The sequence below is a fragment of the Macaca mulatta genome, chromosome 12, assembly GCF_049350105.2.
Source record: "Macaca mulatta isolate MMU2019108-1 chromosome 12, T2T-MMU8v2.0, whole genome shotgun sequence".
NCBI classification, from domain to species: domain Eukaryota; kingdom Metazoa; phylum Chordata; class Mammalia; order Primates; family Cercopithecidae; genus Macaca; species Macaca mulatta.
In genome coordinates, this window is record NC_133417.1 from 69,432,790 (window position 1) to 69,459,833 (window position 27,044).

A 27,044-nucleotide genomic window follows, 5' to 3' on the forward strand; every position below is an offset into this window, starting at 1 on the left:
AAACTAGAAAGCAATTCATAAAACACAAATCGAACACAAAACAGTTACATTAAATATCGCAAGGGTGGGCACGTTTTAAAATACACTTTACCTTGGATTGTTGGCAACATTTTAAGAATGCAGACTTAGTCTTGTATAGGAGACATTTCATTTAATTATACTGGTTATGTAATACCTTCACAAAAGTAAAAATCAGAACATTTCTAGAAATGGAATACTTACTCCACACATAAAAGAGAAATGTATTAGGTTATCCCATTCTACTCCAAAATGTTTATCATTTAGAATTTTAAAAACATACACATTTGGTGGTTATTTTTCTTCTTTCTCATGTAGCCACCCAGTGAGACTTCATGTTCTGAATTACAGATATTTTCTAACTTTTACGGTACTCACAGCATTTAATAGAAATTCATGCCTCCGGCGAGATTACCTTAAGCAATCTAATCGCGGTCACCCAGCACGTCCTACTCTGCTCTTCTTCTGCACAGAGCATTTTCAGGTCTCGGGGCCCTCCCGCTTTGTTAGGCTAGAAGGCCACAGCACATTGTTTATCGTTAATGCATATCTTGAAGGTAACACCTGTTGAAATAAAAGCCACTAAAATTCTCCTATATATAAGAGAAAGCTGTCTCTTTTCAAAAGAAATTAAAAGAAACTCAAGCTTACCTAAAAGGCTGAGGCTTGCTTTATTCATCTATCAAAATATTAAGCCTGTACCTTAAAGCAGAATCCATAGTTAGTCGGTGCTCCATGCTTTTTTTTGCCTGCCAGTGACACATAAATATCACTATTGCCAAATTCGCTGAAAAACTGCAAATGCCGCGGTTCCTTAAAAAAAAAAAAGTATTGAAATGGATACATATTTTGGCAGTATCTTTTTTGTTTGTTTATATTATATAATTGATACCTTGGGCAAAAACTTATGACCAACAGAAGCTCAGTATGATGTCACAAAAATAAAAGGAGGAAAAGAAATCTAAGTTACTATATCTTTAATTAACCAGGAGCTGGATACAATTTTATTTAATTTGAGAAGTGAAAATTTTGTTTATAATTTAACTTCCAATAATAGAAATAAAGTCCTGTTTTAAACTTCCGATTATCTGTAACCACCATTTCAAGGAATCTGAGAGAGAAAAAAGTTAGCAAAGATTGGCTTTTGGAAATGTATTCCTCATCCAGCTTCCAAATAATGGTAGCTCAACAAAGGGGAGAAGGTTGGTTTGAGCTTCCATAGCCATTAGAGAAGATAAAAGAGAACAAGACAATGATTCCTGCTTCATTCACACACAGTCATCCCTCACATTTGTGTACAGCGGAACACGCCACAGGAAGCAGCGACTGCAGGAATCTCTAACTTCACAAAAGGAGGAAAGAAAGTCTGTACAGATAGATGAGTTCAGGGAAATTAGCTGGCAGAGGAATGTTTCTGATTTTCAACACAAAGTGGAATCATGAACAGCTATTTCTTCTCTGGGAAATCCATGAGATTTAAAACTGGTCATGGGAAATCACTAGGTCATATTACTCTGTGATAGGTTAATAACTTGGAGAAGTGCTTAATTCTGAGGTTGAATGTATAATCAAAACTGACCAAAATGCGTTTGTTCTCTAAAACCTTGCTGCTAGTAGTGTGGTCTCAGACCAGCAGCATCAGTATCACCTGGGAGGTTGTTAGAAATGCAAACTTTCAGGGCTCATCCCAGACCTCCTGAATCAGTATCTGCATTTTAACAAGATCCCAGGTGATTCATAAGCACTAAAATTTGAGAAGCAGTGGAAAAAAAAAAAGAAAAGAAAAACCACCCCACAGAAGAACACTGAGCAAAACAGGCAACCCCACTCAAATCCAAAAACCAAAAGAACCTTTCATTGTCATTTACCGGTATTACTCCACCTCTGATAACTGGGAGACCAAGAGTTGCTCTGAACGTTACTGTTCTTAAGCATTTTAATCTAATGAATGACTGTAGTTTCTAACACCATTGGAGAATAAGACAGGAAAGAAAATTGTTTTAAAAAGACCCCGAATAGGACCCTTGGTAAAAGGTAGGAGGAAGGAGAAAGGTATACTTATTTATATGGCTTTAAAAATCGTATTCCTTGATAGAAACTAATTTGCTGGTAAAAATGTTTGATATCTATGAAGACGGAATAAAACCATCCCTGTCCGCTGATGCTGTAGAAGTCAATATAGTTCAGTTATTCAAAGGAGAGTAAAAGGTAGCTCGAGAAACACTGGAAGGCAATAAGATTATGATGAGTTTTTTCTCTTGATTGATTTTTGTTCCACCACTGCAGACATGCTAAGGCTTACTGGCACTACAAGGCTATGAAGTCGAATTGGCATGGTTAGCAAAATATAAGTATGTGTACATTTGTACCTCTCCCCATGTGTACGGACAGGGGGAGGTGGAGAGAAGGGTACTTAGAGATTTCTCTGTAAATATATTCCTGACCACATTTTTAAGGCTTGCAGCAGTGGTCAACTAAATTTAGAACCAATCAAGACCTCCTCAGAGAAAAGGATAGGAAATGGTCTCTTTGCCAGGTAGAAATGCCATATATGACATTAGGAGGGGCAGAGCAAGATGGCTGAACAGAAGGCTCTACCTATCCTCCCCGCAGCAGGAACACCAAATTTAACATCTACACCAAAAAAAAAAACAAACAAAAAAAAAAAAAAAAAAAAAAAACACCTTCCTAAGAACCAAATCAGATGAGCACTCACAGTACCTGGTTTTAGAGGGGAGCCCACTACCATGAAGGTTGAGTCTCAGTCCTGGTGCATTCACCCAAGATGACTGGAGAGCCCTTAGGCCCTAAGTGAACATCAGCAGTCCCCGGCAGTCCTCCCTGCGGCCTTCATATCACTGAAAGAGGCACTGAAGGAGGTAGCAAAGACTGTCTTAAATTGTCAGCACCTCCCCTCTCCTGTTCCTCAGCAGGAGAAAGAATCTATGTACTTGGGAGAGGGCGAGCTCAGTAACTGTGAGACTTTGCATTGAACTCGGTGCTGCCCTGTCACAGTGGAAAGCAAAACTGGACTGAACTCAGCTGACACCTACCCATAGAGAGAGGATTTAGACCAGCCCTAACCAGAGGGGAACTGCCCATCCCAGCAGTTGGAACTCGAGTTCTGGCAAGCCTCCCAACTGTGGACTAAACTACTCTGTGGCCCTAAATAGACATGAAAGGCAGTCTAGGCTGCAAGGACTGCAACTCCTAGGCAAGTCCTAGTGATGAGCTGGGCTTGGAAGCCACGCACTTGGAGGGCACACAAGCTAGTGACTAACAGCTGGGGTGGCTACAGGAGTCCTTGCACTACCCTTCCCACAACCCCAGGCAACACGGCTCGTGGCTCCAAAAAGAGATCCCTTCCTTCCACTTGAGAGGAGAGGGAAGAGTAAAGAGGATTCTGTCTTACTTCTTGGATAGCAGCTTAACCACAGTAGGACAGGGCACCAGTCAGAGTTGTGAGGCCCCCATTCAGAAAGTAGCTCCCAGACGACATTGTTAGACACAGCCTGAGCCAGAAGGGAACCCACTGCCTTGAAGGGATAAACCTAGTCCTGGCAGGATCTATCACCTGCTGACTAAGAGATCTTGGGCCCTGAATAACCTGCAGTGATACCCAGGTAGTAATCCATGGGACTTGGATGAGACCCTAAGATAGATCCTAAGATATGCTGGCTTCGGGTGAAACCCAGCACATTTCCAGTTGTGGTGACTATGGTGAGAGATTCCTTCTGCTTGAGAAAAACAGAGGGAAAAGTAAAAGAGACTTTGTCTTGTATGTTCGATTCCAGCTCGGCCACAGATGGGTAGAGCACTGGGATGGTTCTGAGGGCTCCCCAGTTCTGGGCCTCAGCTCTTGGATGACTTTTCTGGACATGCTCTGAGGGGAGTCCACTACCATGAAGGGCGAGTCCCAGACCTGGTGGCATTCACCACAAGATGACTGAAGTGCCCTTGGGCCTCAGATGAACATCAGCAGTCCCTAGCAGTACCCCCTGGGGACTTGTAGTAATAGTGACCATGGGGTGAGGCTCCTCTGCCAGTGAAAAGCGAGGGGAAGAGTGGGAAGGACTGCGTCTCGTGGTTTGAGTGCCAGCTAAGCCACAGTAGAATGGAACAGGTAGATTTCCAAGGCTTTTTGTTTGTTTGTTTGTTTATTTGTTTTTGTTTTTTGAGACAGAGTTTTGCTCTTGTTGCCCAGGCTGGAAGGCAATGGCGTGATCTTGGCTCACTGCAACCTCCGCCTCCCAGGTTTAAGTGATTCTCCTGCCTCAGCCTCCCAAGTAGCTGGGATTACAGGCTTGTGCCACCATGCCTGGCTAATTTTTGTATTTTTAGTAGAGATGGGGATTCACCATGTTGGCGAGGCTGGTCTCTAACTCCTGACCTCAGGTAATCCACCCGCCTCAGCCTCCCAAAGTGCTGGGATTACAGGTGTGAGCCACCACACCTGGCTGATTTCCAAGGTTTTTGGCGATAGTCCCTGGCTCCCAGATGGCATCTTGAGACCAACCCAGGGACTGGAGGAACTTGCTGCCCTGAGGGAAGGACACAAGCCTGGCAGGCTTCACTATGTGCTGACTGTAGAGACCCAGGGCCTTGAGCAAACATAGATGGTAGCCAGGTAGTGGCTCATGAAGCATTATACCACAAGGAAATACATGCACACACATAAGACCCATACGCAAGAACAGCAACAAAGGAAAACTGTGTATGAGGGAAAGAAGGAAGCTATACAAGAACAGTTGGGGGAAAATATGGGAAAAAGTCAAGTATAACTATTTTCCAGCTCCATATCTCCTATTAAGACCATTATGCAAACATCTGGTCTCCATCATTAGCTGTTTTGAGCATTGCCATTTGTTGGCTTCATCCTCAATAAAATATATCCAGAACTGAGATTGCTATTTGTCTTCTAAGAGAGTTACCTTCTAGCAAATATGCTATTCCTGTTTATTTTTATTTTCTATTTCTTAATTTTCTTTTATCTTTAAGAACATTTTTAACTGCTTCCTCTTCTTTGATATCAATCAGCCACACAAATCTGGCCTTTTGCCATTTAATCTTGTGGCCATTCTTTTATTCTCCCCTCTACTGCTCGTCCTAGGTTAGACCCCATCGCTTCCACCTGGATTAATGAAATGATCATCTAATTAGCATCTGTGTCTATAATCAATTCCCTCTCTCTCTACTTCTCTCTCTCTCTTTCCCTTCTACTCCTCCCTCTCTGCCTCCTTTGTCTTCTTCCCTTCAATCTCTTTTTCTCTCTTTCAATCTCGCTCTCCTTGATCTTTTAAGCTCCCTGTGACCAAACTAATCTCAAGATACTCTTTTGGTAATTTCACTCCCTTTTTCAAACATTTCAATGGCTTTCTGTAGTGGGTTGAATAGTAACCCCCCAAAAAAATATACCCATGCCCTAATGCCAGGAAATTGTAAATGTAACCTTAATTCAGAAAAAGGGTCACTGAAGATATAATTAAGTTAAGGATCTTGAGATGAGATTATTCTAGATTATCCAGGTGGGCCCAAAATCCAATGACATATGTTGTTATAAGAGACATACAAAGAGGAAGGGAGAAGGCCATGTGAATACAAAGGCAGAGATTGGAATAAATCAAGCCATAGGGCATCTGAAGTCATAACTAGCCAAGACAGAAAATCCTAACAAAAATGCAAAAGATCATATAACAAGAATGGAAAAGAAGTAGTCAAATAAATAATGGATGTACATTGCTAGTATGAAAAAAAGATGAGTTTTCAGATTGAATGTGTGTGCTAAGAATCAAGCAAAATTTAGCAGACTATATTTCAACACACCTAGTAATATAGCAGGGAAATTACTGCACGCCAATGTTTATAAGAATGTTTGAAAAATTGCTAGAGAAAAAAGACAGTTTAACCCATAAAGAAGCAACAGTGCTTTCACTGACAACTATAGATGCATGAAAATAGAATAACAATAACCACCCATAAAAACTCTCAAAAGAATTTTTACTTGAAAGACATCAATGAATTGCATAAAATGTCAATACTTACAGCCAAAGACTATATAATATGATGGACATAGACTAGACACAGAAAACAGGCAGCACTGTAGAATACATATGTATGTTTAAGTGATAATGTATGTGCATATGAACTTCTGCACATGTATATCTATATAACCATTGCATAGGCAAACATATAAGTATGTAGATAAATATATCTATTCATCCCTGATGACAGCATCATAACTTCCTCTAGGAATTTACAATATATGTAAGGAGAAAAAATAACACACACAAAATAAAGAGAAGTAAAGGAACAGGAGGCAGGATTAACTTGCAGCTCCCACTCTGGTGGGCAGAACAGCATGAGGAGACTCACATTGTGAACTTTTGCTCCAAGAACTACTGCAGGAACATACAAGGAAAGCCAAGAGAATCCACAGACCCTTTGAAGGAAATGGATTGCTGCTGCAGGGCGCCCAGAAGACAGCCAAAAAACTGTGAGTACCCAAACTGTGAAAAGGGCGATCAACCACCCCTGAACACACACCCTCACTGGGGAACCTGAAGGTCCAGATCACAGGAGAAGGATGTGACATTACCTACAGCTGAGACAAATTTAGAGTTGAGCGAAATACAGGGTAGAAAAGACAGCAGGAAAAGCCTGTGGGCACTCTTGGTCCCCAGGGAAGCCTTTTCTGACTGTCTCCCAGGGGTCCCTGGGGAGGGCTGCCAGAGGAACTTGGAAAAGACCACAGAAAGAAGGAAACTTCCAGCTGAACTTTGTAACAATTTCAACTGACTCAATGTTTCCTAGACAGAACCTGGGGGAGGGGGTGAATCAGGAGTGCAAACACAGTACAGAAGCCGTGGCAGGCCGGGAGGTGCAAAACCTGATAGCCTTGCTTGCTTTCTCACTTGGGAGGCTGGTAGCCTGGGGCAAGTTCTCAGCCCTGTTCACCCGCTGCCTGGAAAAATACTCAGTGCTGTTGGTGGGGCATGGTGGGAGCTAACCTGAACTTCTGGGCTGCGCAGGAGCTGGGTGAGGCCTGTAACTGCCAGTTTTCCACCACTTCTCTGGTGACCTACTGTATGATGCAGCAGAGGCAGCCATAATTCCCCAGGGAACATAACTCCATTGGCCTGAGAACCGCACCTCCATCCCCTACAGCAGCCGCAGCAAGCCCTGCCCAAGGAGAGTCTGAGCTCAGACATGCCTAACCCTGCCCCACCTGATGGTCTCTCTCTACCTGCCCTGGTAGCCAAAGACAAACGACATAATCTTTTGGGAGCTCCAGGGCACCATCCACCACCTGATCCTCCCTGTACTACTGCAGCTGATGTGCTCTTGACAGCACCAACTCTGGGTTGGAGGCCAACCAACACAAAAGTAGCACAATAAACAAAACTACAACTAAGGACCCTCACAGAGTCCACTTCACTCCCCTGCCACCTTCACTGGAGCAGGTGCTAGTATCCATGGCTGAGAGACCTGTGTTCACATCACAGAACTCTCTGCAGACACTCCAGCACCAGCCCAAGGCCCAGTAGCTCCAGTGGGTGGCTAGATCCAAAAGAGAAGTAACAATCACTGCAGTTTGGCTCTCAGGAAGCCACATCCCTAGGGGAAAAGGGAGAGCACCCCATTAAGGGAGCACCCCGTGGGACAAAAGAATCTGAACAGCAGCACTTCAGCCCCAAATCTTCCTTCGGACATAGCATACCCAAATGAGAAGGAACCAGAAAAACAATATTGGTAATATGACAAAACAAGGTTATTTCATACCCCTAAAAGATCACACTAGCTCACCAGCAATGGATCCAAACCAAGAAGAAACCTCTGAATTGTCAGAAAAAGAATTTAGAAGATTGATTATTAAGCTCATCATGAAGGCACCAGAGAAAGGTGAAGTTCAACTTAGTGAAAAAAAAAATGATACAAGCTATGAAGGGAAAAATCTTCAGTGATATAAATAGCATGAATAAAAAACAATCACAATTTTTCAAAACAAAGAACACACTAAGAGAAATGCAAAATGTTCTGGAAAGTCTCAACAATAGAATCAAACGAGTAGAAGAAAGAACTTCAGAGTTCAAAGTCAAGGCTTTCAACTTAGTCCAACAAAGACAAAAAAAAAAAAAAAAAGAATTTAAAAGATGAACAAAGCCTCCAAGAAGTTTGGGATTATGTTAAATGGCCAAACCTAAGAACTGGTATGCCCTAGGAAGAAAAGAAATTGGTTTGGAAAACATATTTGAGGGAATCATCAAAGAAAACTTCCCCAGCCTACTATAGATCTAGACATCCAAATATAAGAAACTCAAAGAACACCTGGGAAATTAATCACAAAAACCATCACCTAGGGAAATAGTCATCAGGTTATCCAAAGCCAAGTCAAACGAAAAAAATCTTAAGAGCTGTGAGGCAAAAGCATCAGGTAACCTATAAAAGAAAACCTACCATGATGGTGTGCACCTGTAATCCCAGCTACTTGGGAGGCTGAGGCAGAAGAATCACTTGAATCTGGGAGACGGAGGTTGCGTGAGCCGAGATGGTGCCCCTACACTGCAGCCTGGGTGACAGAGCAAGACTCCATCTGTATTAGTCTGTTTTCATGCTGCTGATAAAGACATACTTCATCAGCATGAGACTGGGAAATTTATAAAAGAAAAAGGTTTAATGGACTCACAGTTCCTCATGGCTGGGGAGGCCTCACAATCACAGCAGAAGGTGAAAGGCACATGTCACATGGCAGTAGACAAGAAAACTTATGCAGGGAAACTCCCCTTTATAAAACCATCAGATCTTGTGAGATTTATTCACTATCACGAGAATAGCATGGGAATGACCTGCTCTCATGATTCAGTTATCTCCCACCGGGTCCCACACACAGCACGTGGGAATTATGACAGTACAATTCAAGACAAGATTTGGGTGGGGACACAGCTAAACCATATCACCATCTTACCAAAAAAAAAAGAATAAACCTCACAGCTGACAAGACCTATAAAACAAAAACACAATGAAAAAAGAAACAAGGTATTCAGGCAACAAATAGCACAATGAATAGAATAATAGTTCAGTACCTCACATCTCAATACTAACATTGACTGTAAATGGCCTAAATGTTCCACTTAAAAGATACAGAATGGAAGAATAAATAAGAATTCACCAACCAAGTATCTGCTGTCTTCAAGAGACTCATGTAACATATAAGGACTCACATAAACTTAAGGTAAAGGGGTGGAAAAAACATTCCATGCAAATGGACACCAAAAGATAGCAGGAATAGCTATTCTTATGTCAGACAAAATAGACTTTAAAGCAACAGCAGTTACATTATATAATGATAAAGGGAATTGTCCAGTGGGAAAAAACCACAATCCTAAATATATATATGCACCTAATCCTGGAGCTCCCAAATCTATAAAACAATTTCTATTAGACATAAAGAAATGAGATAGATAGCAACACAATAATAGTGGGGAATTTTAATACTCCACTAACAGCACTAGGCAGGTCATTAAGACAGAAGGTCAACAAAGAAACAATGGATTAAACCATACCTTAAAACAAATGAACTTAAAAGGTATTTACTGAACATTCTATCCAACAACTATATTCTATATATTCTAATATATGAATAGAATATACATTCTATATATTCTATATATACAGAATAACTATATATTCTAATACATGAATAGAATATATATTCTATTCATCAGCACACAGAGCATTCTCCAAGATAGACATTATGATATGCCACAAAACAAGTCTCAATAAATTTTTTAAAATTGAAATTATTTCAGGTACTCTTTCAGAACACAGCGTAATAAATTGGAAATCATTCCAAAAGGAAACCTCAAAATCATGCAAATACATGGAAATGAAATAACCTGCTCCTGAATGATTGTTAGGTCAACAGTGAAATCAAGATGGAAATTAAAAAATTCTTTCAACTGAACAATGATAGTGACACAACCTATCAAAACATCTGGGATACAGGAGAGGCAGTGCTAAGAGGAAAGTTCATAGCCTTAAATGCCTACATCAAAAAGTCTACAAGAGCACAAATAGGCAACCTAAGGTCACACCTCAAGGAACTAGAGAAACAAGAACAAACCAAACCCAAACTCAGCAGAAGAAAAGAAATAACAAAGATCAGAGCAGAATTAAATATAATTGAAACAAATATAACAATACAAAAGATAAATGAAATAAAAAGCTGTTTCTTTGTAAAGATAAGTAAAATTGATAAACCATTAACCAAGATTAACCAAGAAAAGAAGAGAGAAGATCCAAATAAGGTCAATTAGAAATTAAACAGGAGATATTACAACCAATACCAGAGAAAAACAAAAGATCATTCAAGGATACTATGAATACCTTTATGCACATAAACTAGAAAACCTAGAGAAGATAGATAAATTTCTGGAAAGATAACCCTCCTAGATTAAACCAGGAAGATATAGAAACTGAACAGACCAATAACAAGCAGTGAGATTGAAATGGTAATAAAAGAAATTACCAACAAAAAAAAGTCCAGGACCAGATGGATTCACAGCTAAATTCTATCAGACATTCAAAGAAGAATTGGTACCAATCCTATTGACACTATTGTACAAGACAGAGAAAGAGGGAATTACCCCTATATCATTCTATGAAGCCAGTATAACCCTAATACCAAAACCAGGAAAGGACATAACAAAAAAAGAAAACTACAGACCAATATCCCTGATGAACATAGATGTAAAAATCCTTAACAAAATACTAGCCAACTGAATCCAATGGCATATTGAAAAGATAATCCACCATGATGAAGTGGGTTATATATCAGAGATGGAGGGATAATTTAACAAATGCAAGTCAATAAATGTGATACACCACATAAACAGAATTTAGAACAAAAATCACATGATCATCTCAATAGATGCAGAAAATGCATTAGACAAAATCCAGCAACACTTTATGCTTAAAAATTTCAGCAAAATTGGCATAGAAGGGACATACCTTAAAGTAATAAAAGTCATCTATGACAAACCCACAGCCAACATTATACTGAATGGGGAAATGCTGAAAGCATTCCCCCTGACAACTGGAACAAGAAATGGATGCTCACTCTCACCAATTCTATTCAACATGGTACTGGAAGTCCTAGCCAGAGCAATCAGACAAGAAAAAGAAATAAAGGGCATCTAAACTGGTAAAGAAGAAGTCAAACTGTCATTGTTTACAGATTATATGATTGTATACCTAGAAAACCCTAAAGACTCCCCCAAAAACTTCTAGAACTGATAAATGAATTAAGCAAAGCTTCAGGATACAAAATTAATGTGCACAAATCAATAGCTCTGTTATATACCAACAGTGACCAAGCTGAGAATCAAATCAAGAACTCAACCCCTTTTGCAATAGCTGTAAAAAATAAAATAAATACTTAAGGATATACCTAACCAAGAAGGTGAAAGAACTCTACAAGGAAAACTACAAAACATTGCTGAAAGAAGTTATAGATGACACAAACAAATGGAAACACATCCCATGCTCATGGATGTATAGAATCAATATTTTGAAAATGACCATACTGCCAAAAGCAATCTGTAAATTCAATGCAATTGTTATCAAAATACCATCATCATTCTTGACAGAACTAGAAAAAAAAAATCCTAAAATTTACATGGAACCAAAAAAGAGCCTGCAAAGCCAAAACAAGACGAAGCAAAAAGAGCAAACCTGGAAGCATCACATTATCTGACTTCAGACTATACTACAAGGCCATAGTCACTGAAACAGCAAGGTACTGGTACAAAAATAGGCACATAGACGAATGGAACAGGATAGATAACACAGAAATAAAGCCAGATACTTACAAACAAAAAAAAAGTGGGAAAAATGACACTCTAGTCAACAAATGGTGCTGGGATAATTGGCAAGTCACATGTAGAAGAATGAATGTGGATCCTTATCTCTGTCCTTATACAAAAATCAACTCAAGATGGATCAAAGACTTAAATCTAAGACCTGAAACCACAAAAGTTTCTAGAAGATAACATCAGGAAAACCCTTCTAGATATTGGCTTAGGGAAAGACTTCCTGACTAAGAACCCAAAATCAAATGAAACAAAAACAAAGATAAATAGATAGGATTTAATCAAACGAAAAGCTTCTGCACAGCAAAAGAAACACTCAACAGAGTAAACAGACAACTCACAGAGCAGGAGAAAATATTTGCAATTTCTAAATCTAACAAAGGACAAATATCCAGAATCTACAAGGAACTCAAACAAATCAGCAAGAAAAAGCAATCCCATCAAAAAGTAGGCTAGGGACATCAATAAAAACTCTCAAAAGAAGATATATAGATGGTCAACAAACATATGAAAAAAATACTCAACATCACTAATGATCAAGGGAATGCAAATCAAAATCACAATGTGATGCCACCTTACTTCTGCAAGAATGGCCATAACCAAAAAAAAAAACAAATAACAGTAGATGTTGGTGTGGATGTGGTAAAAAGGGAATGCTTTCATGCTGTTGGTGGGAATGTAAACTAGTACAACCACTTTGGAAAACAGTGTGGAGATTCCTTAAAGAACTAACAGTAGAACTACCTTTTGATCCAGCAATCCCACTACCGGGTATCTTCCCAGAGGAAGTCATTATATGAAAAAGATACTTGCACATGCATGTTTATAGCAGCACAATTCACAATTGCAAAAATATGGAACCAGCTCAAATCCCCATCAATCAACGAGTGGATAAAGAAATTGTGAGATAGATAGATAGATAGATAGATAGATAGATAGATAGATAGATAGATAGACAGACCATGGAACCATAAAAAGGAATGAAATAATGGCATTCCTAGCTGCCTGGATGGAACTGCAGACCATTATTCCACGTGAAGTAACTCAGGAATGTAAAACCAAAAATCGTATGTTCTCACCCATAAGTGGGAGCTAAGCTATGAGAATGCAAAGGAATAAGAATGATACAATGGACTTTGGGGACTCGGGGAAAAGGTGGGATGGGGGTGAAGGATAAAAGACTATACAATGAGTAGTGTACTCTGCCTGTTGATGGGTGCAACAAACTCTCAGAAATCACCACTAAAGAACTTACTCATGTAATCAAACACTTCCTGTTCCTTACAAACCTCTTGAAATAAATCCATCAATCAATAATAAAAGAGCAATAAATTACTCAGATGAAACATTTTATTAACTGTTCTATTATTAACTGTTCTGTTCTGTTGATGTTGATCAACAGAGTTTCAGAAGTAGAAAAGATCAGCAGTATGACCTGGGGTAAAAAGAAAAGATATACACTACATCAGGCTTCAAACTCTGCAGCCAAGGATGAGGAGAAAGGAGTGAATTCAGAGTGAGCACAAAGGAGTAACATATGTTTTACTGAAATAAGAGTATCCAGATTCCATCAAAGATAGTACATTGAAACCAGTGTGAAGTAAAACTGAGTAGTGTTTAAATAATCAAGGCAAATGTTTTAAATAAAAAAAATCAAAGACCAACCTTTAACATCAAGTAATAAAATAATAAATACAACAAAGTAAATATGTTTTAACTTGCAGCTTAATATGTCATTCATAACACATCACGGATACTTCAATTTACCTTTGATGTCCCTTTAGTAGAAAAATATAAACCAGATCTTCTTAGAAAAAAGTAAATTTTTTTCCAAGACTTCTTTCCCTGTTCTTTCGCATGTAAGAAACCATGAATTTCAGGGTATGTGCTTGAACTCAGAAACATCTGAAAGAAAATTTACATATTTTCAAAGTATGATTAAATCAATGATATGGTAACCTTATACTAATCATATTAAGATTTCAAATATAAACATGTAAAAATCACACAGGATCATAACATGTAACATTACGGTAATTAACTATGTGTGTGTGTTTTGATAGTCCTTGGTGTCTCTCTCTCTCCTTCTCTCTCTCTCTCTCTCTCTTTCTATCTCTGTGTGTGTATACACACACACATACACACACAGAAAATAAATCAGAGTCTTTTAAAAACCTGAGATGTTTCAAATGAAAATGAGTTCACAAAATAGACATTCTAAGTGATAGTATGTAGTTATCTAACTACCAAAATTATCAGCTAATTGAATGTCCATTCAAAAAGTTGGACGTCATCTACAGCGTTAAGTCCTGATATACTTTTCATTGTTTTCTGTGGTTTTCCCTGAGATTACAGGTTGACCTATTAACTTCATTATGTTATAAGTAAGACCACAATCCTGACTTCAATTGGGAAGCAGGAAGTTGAGCCAAGCTCACCTCCTTGAGGAGGATAAAGCAAATAAAACTATCTCTTCTTTGTCATCTATGGTTCTCAGCTGTGGGTGAATGTGGTAGGTCACGTTTTCCAAAGAGGACTGCAACAATGTCTTCCATTCCACATGCTCTTCTGCAATGTCATCTTGTCACTGAATCACAAAAAGGTGGAGTCTTTCTCCACTCTCTTGAATGTGAGCAAGCCTGTCATTGCTTTGACCCATACAATATGTGGAAGGGACCCTTTGCCAGTTCTAGGTGTAGTCCTTAACTAGCCTGGTGCTTTTCATGACTTGGCCCTTGGAATCCAGCTGTCACATAAGAAATGTGACTACCCTGAGACCATCACAGGTAAGAAGCCCAATGCAACTGGAAGAGCCCTGCAGGATGAGACACCATGAGACAGACAGAGAGAGAGAGAAAGTGGGGGGAAACATGGGAGAGAGAGAGAGACACCAAGGAGTCAAAGGACACGCAGTCAAAAAACTGTCTTAGAAGGGGATCCTCAATCCCCAGCACTGAGTCAATGTGCCTCAGAGATGACCCACCCAGCTAGACTCTTCCCAGATGCTTGTCCCACAAATTGTTGGCAAAATGTAAATGGGTACTTTAAACCGCAAAGGCTTGGAATAGTTTGTTCCTTGGTAATAATTAATTGAGACAGTGGGCATGTGTTGGTCAAGAAAATGACAATGAAAAGGAATAGCTCAACTGAGTGGTTGTGCTCAGCATCCTTAATAAGACAGTGGAAATGCATTAGTGTCTCATTAAAAAAAAAGAAAGTAGAAATTCCTCTGAATAAACAAATGGAAAACATTTGAAATAAGGGAATTTATTAACTAAAATAACGTAACACATTTTAAAAGGCTACTCAAGGAAATGCTGATAGTAGATATTTATGTTTTTTAAAGTAAATTACTAAATGAAATTTAATTTAATGAGCCACAGATATTAATTAATTGACATGCAAAACAGGCAAGTAGGTTTTTTAGTTTGAGTGCTTTCCAAGTTATTAAACCAAACCAATTAAATTTTAAAAAGAGAGTCATAGAGGTCACACTAGAAAAAGAAGAAACCTTTTAAAAAGTGGAAACATTGCCTCAGTGGAGAGAAGAGGTCAGGGGCACATGCAGGACTATCTGATTCCAAAGCCTATGATTTTTCTTGTTTTTATAATTTAACATTAAAGCAATATAACTGTGCTATAGGAAGACTTGCAAAAGGAGGTGGAATAAAAACTCCATCCCACCACTGTGTTGTAATACAGTGGTGAAGCATTCAGAGGGCTGAGATCTGAAAGTCCTGGGGCACAGCTGCTGCTGCCATTTACCTAACATTTTGACGGGGTGTCTCTGTAAAAACCCAGGAGCACAGAAGCAGCTTTTAGAAAAATCTCTGGGGACTAATCATGTTTCAAAAATATTCTGAAGCACAAAAATGAAATATAACCTATTAAAAAGCCCACAGAAAAATCCATGATAGCTCTGCCAACCTAATATTTTTAAGGTCAAACAATACTGGAAATATTAAAAGTTGTCTTCATTAAAGATCAGGGAATACTGAGTGGGTTTGGGGATGCATGGGGCTGAGCTCAAACAGCAACCATTATAAAGACATTGCTCAACATTAACCTGTGAAAAACAACTGTAGAGCTTCTGATGTAAAATCTACAAATCTATCAAAAAATAAAATAACAAATTATTCATTTATTGTAACAACAATGTCTTTGAAAATAACCATTTCGAGCCACCGCCAGTTTGGAAGAAGTGAGTCCAATAGAAACAAAAATAAGGAGATTTTTAATTAGATAACTAGTATTCTTAATTCAGCTAAGAATATTTCACAATTCTATGCAAGGATTTCCATAACAGCTATTACAAATGCTAGTGAATACATTTGCATCCTGTATCTTTTATCTCCTTTCATTTATTTGCTAAATATTTTATTACAAATAGGATTGAGGGCATTTATTATGAAAGCTAATACTGAGTATCCATTGGTAAAATATCTGTATTTTACAAAGAATTGTGATTTTTCTAAAGACTAACATAATATTTACACACACCACATAACAAAATTGCAAGTTTCCTTTTAAGACACACATTTTTAAATATGTAAAATCCTTTGACAATTGGCTAAAACTGAGAAGAAGAATGTTGGTAAAGAGCTTTATTGACTTAGGGCATTCTTTACCTGGGTGCTATTATTTTTAGTTTTACCTCCAGCAAAAAATATTAATAATAATTCAAAGCATAACTTTTCAAAATCTGGGCATATTAAAAAAGGACTTTAAAGTTTTCCTTCATTATGCTATTATTTATATATTTTAGTAAAAATATATTTACCTGCAAAATCTGTGTGGGGGATATTTCACCATTGGTTTCAGTTGCAAAAGATACCATATGCTCTGGAAAAAAATACTGTCAAAAAGACACAGTAAATTACCACAAAATTCGTGCTAGAAAAGATTCAATGATGACCAATATAGTAATCAAAAGCAAAAGTTCTTTAAACTGGTGTCACTAAAATTCACCCAAAGTGCTTTTGAAAAGGTCCGTCCTTAGACTCTACTCATAGGTACCTTAATGAGAATGTCTGGAGTTGGGCGCAAAGATTAGCAAATGCCCCCACAAAATGCAGATGTGGGTGGATTCAGATATCCGGAGTTATAAAACACTGTCCTGAAGTCGACAATGTGCTTGCTCCCACATCTTCTTCCTGAGTCCTGCAACCAGTCTATCAGGTACAAAAGGACTATCCATTCCATTTTACAAAGATAAGGCTCATAGAAGTACAGAGTTGAGAGTATGCCCAAGGTCATAGCCCACAACACAGTGGAGGTCAGGACTTAAACTGAGCTGGGGAGCTAAAATTCTAGTTCTTGCTACCTACCATTTTTCCAAACTTTTTAATCATAAAATTTACCCAGTGCAGTTGTTTAAAATAGGAATTCCCAGGCCTCATTCCTGGAGTTTCTGATTCAGTAGGTCCAGGCAAGTCCTGGATTCTGTGTTTTTAATAAGCACTCTCCCCTCGGTAAATTTTATGATTAGACAAGTTTGGGAAAATATATTCTACTATATTTCCTCTAGGACAGGGTTTTTCAACAGCAGTTCTACTAACATTTTGATCTAATAATTCTGTGTTGAGGGGGCTTTCCTGCATATTATAGATGTTTAGAGTATTCCTATCCTCTGCTCACTAGCAGTCCTCCTCCCCACCACCAGTTGTGACAACCAAAACTGTGTCCAGACATTGTCAAACCACCCCCCAGTTAAGAACCACTGCAATAGGTCTACAAAACAAATGTCTAGCCTTGTTTAAATAAAAAAGTAAAATAAAAAACAAGCATTGAACAGTATTTCTTTAAATACATCTTTTTAAATTCTTGATTTTAATAAAGACTCACAGCAAGAAAACACTTTCCCTTCACATTTGAATTTATTTAATTTTTATTATGACTAATTTTCTTTGCCAAAGATCATCCCATTATGTTTCTATTAATAGGTTAAGATAAAAGAGAACGTGAGAGGTCTTTCAGGGTTTGAAAATATTCTATTATGGTATGTATCATATATTTTTCATAAAGAATCGTTTCAATCCAATTATCATCCAAAACTTAGTGTAAAAATATGCTTCAGCTTCAGAGACAAAAACAATTTAAAATAATGAGCCCAGAGGCTATTCTGACTTTTCTAGATCCCCAGTCTTCATTAGAATGTGACATACATTTATTTTCTTTTAAAGAGAACTACAATGAAGTAGTATTTACTAGATAATGCACTGGTCTTTATCTCCTTTCTACTTAGTTAAAAAATCACTGCACTGGAAACAAAATAATTTGGAACAGCAAGATTCATGTCAATCTTAATTTCTGGCTAAGTTATAATACTCTCAACAATCATTAGTCTGCTTTTACTTTAGAAAGTCTATTTAAATTTCCCAAATTCTGTAGAAAGTGATAAAGTATAATATTTTGCTTAACACTTGTTCTTAATCTGTTTGAGAACCTATAAAAATTCATTTTCCACATCAAATGTATAATTGTTTCCTTTTCACAAAAGGCAAAATTAGGTTTCCTAATACTTTTAAATTAAATAAACCAAATTCATCTCAATTCAGACTTTACCAATAGGGCTTCAAAAAGCTTTACAACTGTGTATCTGAACCACTGTGATTATTGTTCACTAATCATTGTTAGCATGAGAAATGTGGGTATAATTTTAAAGGACCAGAGTCTTCATCTACAATTTACCAAATAGGACTGTATTTTATTTATAGTGACTATCTCCTTTGCATAAAATTTAACTGATTCATTTATTTTCCATAACGATTAATGGGGATTTCACTTACCATTGGGTTTTTAAAGAACTCATATTTGGCATAATTTTTTCTAAAGTATAGCTTGTTTTCTTCTTCTATCCCCCAGTTGGTTAGCACTTCAATCACCAGTTCATGGTCTTCTATTGTTCTTTCTGTAAAGAATGTTTCAACGAGTATGTTGACAGATAGACAAATATACATATATACACACACACACACAGAGACACATGCAAACATATAAAATGTATTACGCGTCTTTATTAAACATAGCAGATTTCAACTTAATTATGAAATAGCCAGATTGATAAAATTTCTCATCGATATTCAATTTACTAATGTTCATTTTTATAACAAAGCAGACTGTTGTCTAAAAAGAAAACATGTATAAAATATCATAATGTACTCTTTGTTATCTCAATTTCCTTTTCTTACTGTGTAAATAATATAAGCTTGATAACAAATCTGCATGAAGTATATGGGAGCTACTTTTTTCTCCAACTTACCATGGTGCCAAAATTAAAATATTTATTTCAAGGTTGAACAATTCACTTCATTAAGAGATGAAGAATTTTGACAGGTTCATGTGCATTTAAGACTGTCCAGACTAATCTGGATAGCTGAGAAAAATTAAAATAAATGCTTTAAAAGGAAAATTTTAATACAAGTAGATATAGGTATTTTTTTTAAGAAGCCCAATTCCTTGGGGCACTTTATTATTTCAAAGCTAATACTCAGGAAAATACATTTTGTAATAACAATGAATAATTAAGAAGGGTGAGAAGGCACTTGGCAGAAAAGGCACTTAAATGAAGTAAGCAAAGGCAGTTGTAAAGAGGTGAATATAGCATGCAAAATTCCTATTTTTATAAGACACTGTGAGGATGTTGACAGTAGTATTATTCATAATAGCCCCAAACTTGAAACTACCCGAATGCCCACTGATATGAGAATGAATAAGTAAATTGTGTAAAAGCACACAGTGAAAATATACTACAACAACCCACAACAGTATAGATACATATTGCATTTCCTGAACACAATATTTAATTAAATAATCCAGACACAGATAACGCATACTGCATGATTCTACTTACATAAAGTTCAAAACAGCAAAATTAATCTGTAGTGCTAGAAAGGGTTTTGGAGATATTAAGTAAGTAGGGGGCATGAAGCGAATCACCGGGGTGAGTATAACACTGTTTCTTGATCTTGGGGTTGGTTACTCTGGTATATGCAATATCTGAGAGTTCACTGAGTTGTGCACACTTGGTTTGTACACTTTTCTTAATGTATGCTATACTTCAATAAAAGGCGGAGAAAAGAAAAGAAACTGGAAATTACCAATGCAAAACAGGAAATGGAGAACAACCAAATAAGGAATATGGAAATTCTCTGCTGTTTTATTGTTTCTAGGATGTTTTTAAAAAGTATTTATGCCTCAGAAATTCAACATTCAGTAGTGATTTGTGACCTACAACACCCAAACTCTTGAAAGTAATATCATTCTTAAATAGACATTTATTCATCCAAAAGGAAGTTCTCGTAAGAGTGTTCAATGAATATGGATGAGTTTAAGCTAAGTGTATATCAACGCTTGGGGTTCTATTACTAACTCTGATTGCTCCTTTCCTATCCCATTGACTGGCTCCACTAGCTCCTTCTCCTCTATATCAGTCCCTGGTTCAACTCCTTTCTTTCTCCCCCTATAAACAAATCCATTCTCACCTCTTCTATCATCTCATTTGTTAGGTTTTCTGAAGTGAAATCTCTGACTATAATTGTTCTCACCCATGCTCCTGTCCTAACTGCTATACGGTCCACCACCTCAAATACAGTGTGTCGGAAACCAAAGTCAAAATATGACACATAAAATTACCATAGGATCCAGCAATTCCACTTCTGGCTGTTTACTCAAAAGAAGTGAAAGCAGGGACTCGAACAGAAATTTGTATACCAATGTTCATAGCAGCATCATTCGCAATAGCCAAAAGGTGAAAACCTAAAGTCCATGTCCATGAACAATGAATAGAAAACAAATGTGGTATATGCAGTACATACAATGGAATATTCAGCTTTAAAAAGGAATGTAATTCTGACACATGCTACAACATAGATGAACCTTGAAGCTATTATGCTAAGAGAAATAAGACAAATACAAAAGAACAAGTGCTGTATGATTCCACTTATACAAAGTACCTATAATAGTGAAATTCATAGAGACAGAAAATAGAATGGGGGTTGCCAGGGGCTGGAGAGAGTAGGGAATGAGCAGTTATCATTTAATTGATGCAGAGTTCCAGTATGAGAAAATTAAAATATTTTAGAGATTGATGGCCAGTCATGATGGTTGCACAACAATATTCAACAATGTGAATTCATATAATGCCACTGAACTGTACATATACAAAATTTTAAATGGTACCAAAAAACTTTTTAAATTTAAAAATGAAAGTCATCTACATTTTTCCCTTTCAAATGGCTTTTTCTTCCTAAATTATCCTATCTCCATTACTGTCATTTTTACCACACTCTCTCAAAAAAGGTAGAACTACAGCTCACCTTTGCAACTTTCTCTACCTCTACTCCAATATCCTCTACTCATGAAATTCTCTGATTGCAGGGATTCTTCCTCTGGGTGTCTCTCACACAACTAACAACCCCCACACCAGGTCCTACTGTCACCATTTCAATTTAGACCTTTGCCTTTTCTTGTTCAGCCTAACTAATCTTCAAACCTCTCCTTTCTCATTCTTCTAATCTAACATGGACACTGATAGCATAGCAAACCTCCTAAAACATGTGTATGAATGTGAACCCTGCCCAAAAAGCTTGTCTGCTTCTGCTTGTTATAGACAAATTTATATAGTCTGGCAGTCAGCTATAACTTAGTCATTTGTTCATCCATTCGACAAATATTTGCTGAAGGTCCACAGTATGTCAAACACTCATCTTAGGGTGAAAAATTTTGTAGTGGAGAAGATAGTAACAAAATAACTGCCCTCATGAAGCTTTCATTCTAATGGGAATACGTGGATAATAAATATAATGTGAATCATAAAAAGTGATGGTCTTAGTCCATTTTTTGTTGCTATCAAGAAATACTGAGGTTGGGTGATTTATACAGAAAAGGGGTTTATTTGGCTCATGGCTATACAGGAAGCATGGTAGCAGCACTTGCTTCTGGTGAGGACTCAGGAAGCCTACAATCATGCAGGAAGGTGAAGGGGGAGCAGGTGTGTCACATGGCAAGAGACAGCAATAGACATGCCAGGCTCTTGGACAACCAGTTTTTGTGTGAACGAATAGAGTGAGAACTCACTCATTACCACAAGGATGGCACCAAGTCATTCACAAGGGATCTGCCTTCATGACCCAAACACCTCCCACTAGACCTACCTCCAACACTGGGGATCTCATTTCAACAGGAAATTTGGAGGGGCAAATATTTAAACCATAATAGTGGTGACAAACCTTACAGGGAAAAATAGAGCAGGGAAGAGAGAGAAAGTGCTGAAGACACAGGGGATAGGAACCCATTTCCAACAGCTTGTCAAGAAGGCCTCATTGAGAAGACAATGTTTAAACAGAGACCTAAAGGAGAAGAGGACAGGAGCCAAGCAGATAAAGAGGAGGAGTAAGAAAAAAAGCCCTTGAGGTGAGAGAAAGGCTGGTATGTTTGAAATACAGCCAGGAGGTTAGTGTGGCTAACGCTAAATGAGGAAAAGGGGTTATCCCAGGAAAAGAAGTTAAGGAAATAATGGTGATGAGATGATGAGTTGTAGAAAGCCCTGCAGTCTATATAGTAAGGATTTGGCTTTTCCTCTGTGTTGGATGGGAAGTCATTTTGAACACAGGAATAACATGAACTAACAAGTTTCAATAGGATCACACTGTGGAGCAGAAACTGATTTTAAAAGGCTGAAAGCACAAAGACCATTTGGTAGGCTATTGGAACTAACCCCAGGAGAGATGATGCAGCTTAGATTAGCATGGTAGCAGTTGATGTGGTTAAAAAAAAAAATACACAGAATCTTGATCTATTTTGAAGGTAGGGCCAACAGAATTTGCTGACAGATTGGATATGGAGTGAAAAAGTAAGTACTTGAGGAAGACATCAAGGTTCTCAGCCTTAGCACTTGGAAGGACTGTGTTACCAGTAATAAGCTAGAAAAACTGCAAGACAATCAAACTGGAGGGACATCCAGTGATCACTGAGCTACCAAGTGGGAAGTTGCATTCTTAAAAATCTGTCTGCTGTGTACATGTACCCTAGAACTTAAAGTATTAAAAAAAAAAATCTGTCCTACTTCTGTTTACTTCTCATGTAAACTCAGCTGGTATTTCAAGATTATGAAACACAGGTACACATTATTAAATGCACTACGTGCTAAGCACTGTATCTGTATTCTTTGCAACTGCAGTTGGAGACAATTTCAAGATATCAATAAAGATGCTTGTTTATTTGCTTTGCCAACCTATGTTTCCTTGGACCCATTACCTTTCTCTACCTCTAAGAAAACACTATGAATTCTGCCCTCATACTACACTATAAAGAAAGGAAAAAATAGCAAAGAGGCATTTTGTTGGTTTTTTTGAGCTTCGCAGTAGACTTTATCCATTTTTGACAAATATAATTGTTTAGGAAGAAGCATGCCTAGCCAATCCTCCATTATCACTCGTGAGGACCCACCCTCTGCCCTCTGAGAAAGCAGGCAGAGTTAAAGAGTGATTGAAGGAAACTGGTGGAGTGGAGACTGTGAGGCAGCTAGATGGTAACTGGATGGTGTAGGTCCCAAGTGACTCCACATTGTGGGGAAAAGAGAGATCAGACTGTGAAACTGAGGCAATTGCAGGAGTTGCTGATGGCCTTGCAAATCTTAACCCTGTCACTTTGGTTAAGACCATCTGAAGTACTACTATTGTAAATTTCATATTAATCCTTGTGTGCCTGCTCTGTCTGCTGTTAGTCTGCAGGTATACCCAACAGTTCCAAAGAGACAGTGACCATAGAGAACAAGCCATGATGACAATGGTGGTTTTGTTGAAAAGAAAAGGGGGAAATGTGGGGAAAAGAGAGATCAGACTGTTACTGTGTCTATATAGAAAGAAGTAGACATAAGAGAGTCCATTTTGTTCTGTATTTGAGATGCTGTTAATCTGTGACCCTACCCCCAACCCTGTCCTTGCAAGAGACATGTGCTGTGGTGACTCAAGGTTTAATGGATTTTGGGCTGTGCAGGGTGTGCTTTGTTAAACAAGTGCCTGAAGGCAGTATGCTTGTGAAAAGTCATCACCATTCTCTTAATCTCAAGTCCCCAGGGACATGTACACTGCCAAAGGTCGCAGGGACCTCTGCCTAGGAAAGCTAGGTGTAGTCCAAGGTTTATCCCCATGTGATAGTCTGAAATATGGCCTCGTGGGAAGGGAAAGACCTAATCGTCTCCCAGCCTGACACCTGTGGAGGGTCGGTGCTAAGGAGGATTAATATAAGAGGAAAGAAGGCCTCTTGGCAGTTGAGATAGAGAAAAGCATCTGTCTCCTGCCCGTCCCTGGGCAATGGAACATCTCAGTGTAAAACCCGATTGTATGTTCTGTTTACTGAGAAAGGAGAAAGCCGCCTTAGGGCTGAAGGTGGGACATGCTAGTGGCAATGCTGCTCTTTATGGACTAAAAAGGTTTATGGAGATGTTTGCATATGCATATCAAGGCACAGCACTTTTCCTTAAACTTATTCATGTCACAGAGATCTTTATTCATATGTCTTACTGCTGACCTTCTCCCTACAATGATCCTATTATCCTGCCACTTCCCTTTTTCTAAGATGGTAAAGATAATGATCAATAAATACTGAGGGAACTCAGAGACCGGTGCCGGTGTGGGTCCTCTGTATGCTGAGCGCCGGTCCCCTGGGCCCACTTTTTCTTTCTCTATACTTTGTCTCTGTGTCTCATTTCTTTTCTAAAGTGTCTGGTTCCACCTAACGAGAAACGCCCACAGGTGTGGAGGGGCAGGCCACCCCTTCACACATCCTGCCTCCTTCCTGAATAGAACCCTCTAAGAGTTGTAAGATTCCAGATAGGTTTAACAGTGGTATGTGGCTCAAAGCCTTAAATAGAAGTCCTTCACCAAGCATGACAGAGAAGCAATAGCTAAGAACAATGTCAAGTCCATAGCATCCCAGTACCGGGCAAGAGTATTGTAGTACCAAGTTCCCAAGAAGAAATATGGAAGGACTAAAGGAAGACTGAACCTAAGGGTCATCATGATTACGCAATAAGCTTAAAAAGCAGGAGTTTCTACAACATGAAGACAACAGTTGGATAAAAGTTAGACAGATATCCCTCTGGGGATTTAAATGTCCCAACAGAGTGCTGGAAGAGTGAAGGTAGGTCTCAACCTTCAACTGAACACATTTTAAATGTGTATGGAACTCATTGATAAAAATTGCATTGATTATTTTCCTCAAGAAGACTAAGAACAATCCAAAGAACAAACAAATAATAGAAGAATAAACTGTCTGTTCTTAAGCCAGGTGACTCAGTATTAGAAACTAATTCAAAATACTGTAATGAAGTTACATTTCTGCATGTCTGAGTCTGAGAGCTGTTTTATTATTGTATTTAGTTGTTATAATACCTGTAGTAAGCTAAGTAAATGGCCCTAAAGATATCAGGTCCTAATCTCTAGAACCTGTAAATGTTGCCTTATACGGTAAAGCCTTTGCAGATGTCATTAAATTAACGATATTGAAATGGTGAAAATAACCTGGATTAAGGTGGACCCTAAATCCAATCACAAATATCCTTTTAAGAGAGAGGCAGGAGATTTAACACAGACAGAAGAGGAAAAGCAATGTGATCAGGGAAGCAGAGGTTGAAGTGAAATCATCACAAGCCAAGGAAAGCTAGTAGCCAAGAGAAGCTGTAGTGGGCAAGGGATGGAATCTCCCTAAGGTTCTTGCAAAGAATGTGACCCTCCAGCACTGTGAAAGGATACATTTCTAGTTTTTAGGCCACCAAATTTGTAATTTGTTACAGAAGCCTTAGGAAATCAATATAATAATCTAATAAGCAAGTTATAGTTCCATTTTTACAGGTAGAAACAGAGGTTCAGAATAGCGTATGGACCCCCCCTCTGCCCTCTGGGAAAGGAGGCAGAGTTAAAGAGTTATTGAAGGAAACTGGTGGAGTGGAGACTGTGAGGGAGCTAGATGGTAACTGGATGGTGTAGGTCCCAAGTGCCCCCATTTATAGGTCCCAAGTGCCCAGGGTGAATGACAACCACATGTCTGAGCCCAAGTTGATGTTCTTTTCCCTGCACACATTGCTTCAACTTCATGGACATTCTCACCCAAGGGACATTCCCTATCACCTTTGCTGGATCTATTTATATCCTGCACATTCTGTCTTTATCAACTAAAATTGCTCTTTCATGCTCCTGCCATTCTCTACCTTAGTTGCTTCCAATTCTTTTATTTTGAAAGGTATTCAATAAATATTTGCTAATTAACTGAAAGTAAATCACATTTTAAGTGTACGGGACAAAACAGTAATGGGCAAGATTTCAAATTATGTCAATCTTCACTTTTCATGAAAGTACAAATCATTTGAATTTGGACTGCATCAAAAAAGAAAATAAAACAAAAAAGGTTGAAAAATCAAACTACATTTGAACAGCTACAACAAATGCGTAACTAAAGAACTAAGCAGGTTCAGTGGCTCAATGCCGTAATCCCAGCTACTCAGGAGGCTGAATATAAAAAAACAACTAGTGTAACATGTATGGTTACTGAAAAGTGGAATCTAGTCAGGGGTTTTGTTGACCACACGCAAATAAAAACCAGAATACCAATCTTGAAAAAATAAAATAAAGGATAAAAGATTTGCAGAAAATGTCACAGAACTATAAAACCAAGTATTTACATAATGCAATTACTAGCACTAGGAAACTAATCTGGTAATCTTAAGAAAATACGTCTTTTAAAAAGCCATCAAGAAACAGAGTATGTGAGAAAGCCAAAGACATACATTCCATTCCTTCAAAAAAGATTTCTAGTACTGTTCTATCAAAAATTCAGATAACATATTAAGGAAGCTAATAAAAGTCAAGAGGATTGAATGCAGCTATAGTTTTTTTACCTTATATACTAACCTGGTAATGAAGATATAATTTTCTTATTATAGAATCTGATTTTTAGAGATTATATTACATATTCTTTTTAAATGTATATATCACCATCCCAGTTTGGATGCATTGTACCTTCCCCCAACCAATCCCATTATGTTAAAGGATTAATGTTACAATAATCCAAACAACCCCGGGAGGCATAATTGAATATCAGTTCATCACATCTCACATAAAATTAGCATTTCTTTTTTCAATGCAGATATCTGACTAAATA

General features: G+C 38.0%; 1 protein-coding gene across 4 annotated transcripts in view; it reads right to left on the bottom strand.

Annotated features, from left to right (window-relative positions):
• GRB14 (growth factor receptor bound protein 14) overlaps positions 1-27,044 on the bottom strand; it is a 128,951-nt gene that overhangs the window by 15,747 nt on the left and 86,160 nt on the right. For all 4 annotated transcript variants that reach the window (XM_077956595.1, XM_077956596.1, XM_015110244.3 and 1 more), the window contains 5 exons: positions 18,674-18,795; positions 16,666-16,740; positions 13,653-13,790; positions 721-831; positions 434-529 (listed from right to left, as the gene is read on the bottom strand). In XM_077956595.1, coding sequence (XP_077812721.1) covers positions 434-529; positions 721-831; positions 13,653-13,790; positions 16,666-16,740; positions 18,674-18,795 — 542 coding nt within the window. The remainder of the gene's footprint in view (positions 1-433; positions 530-720; positions 832-13,652; positions 13,791-16,665; positions 16,741-18,673; positions 18,796-27,044) is intronic.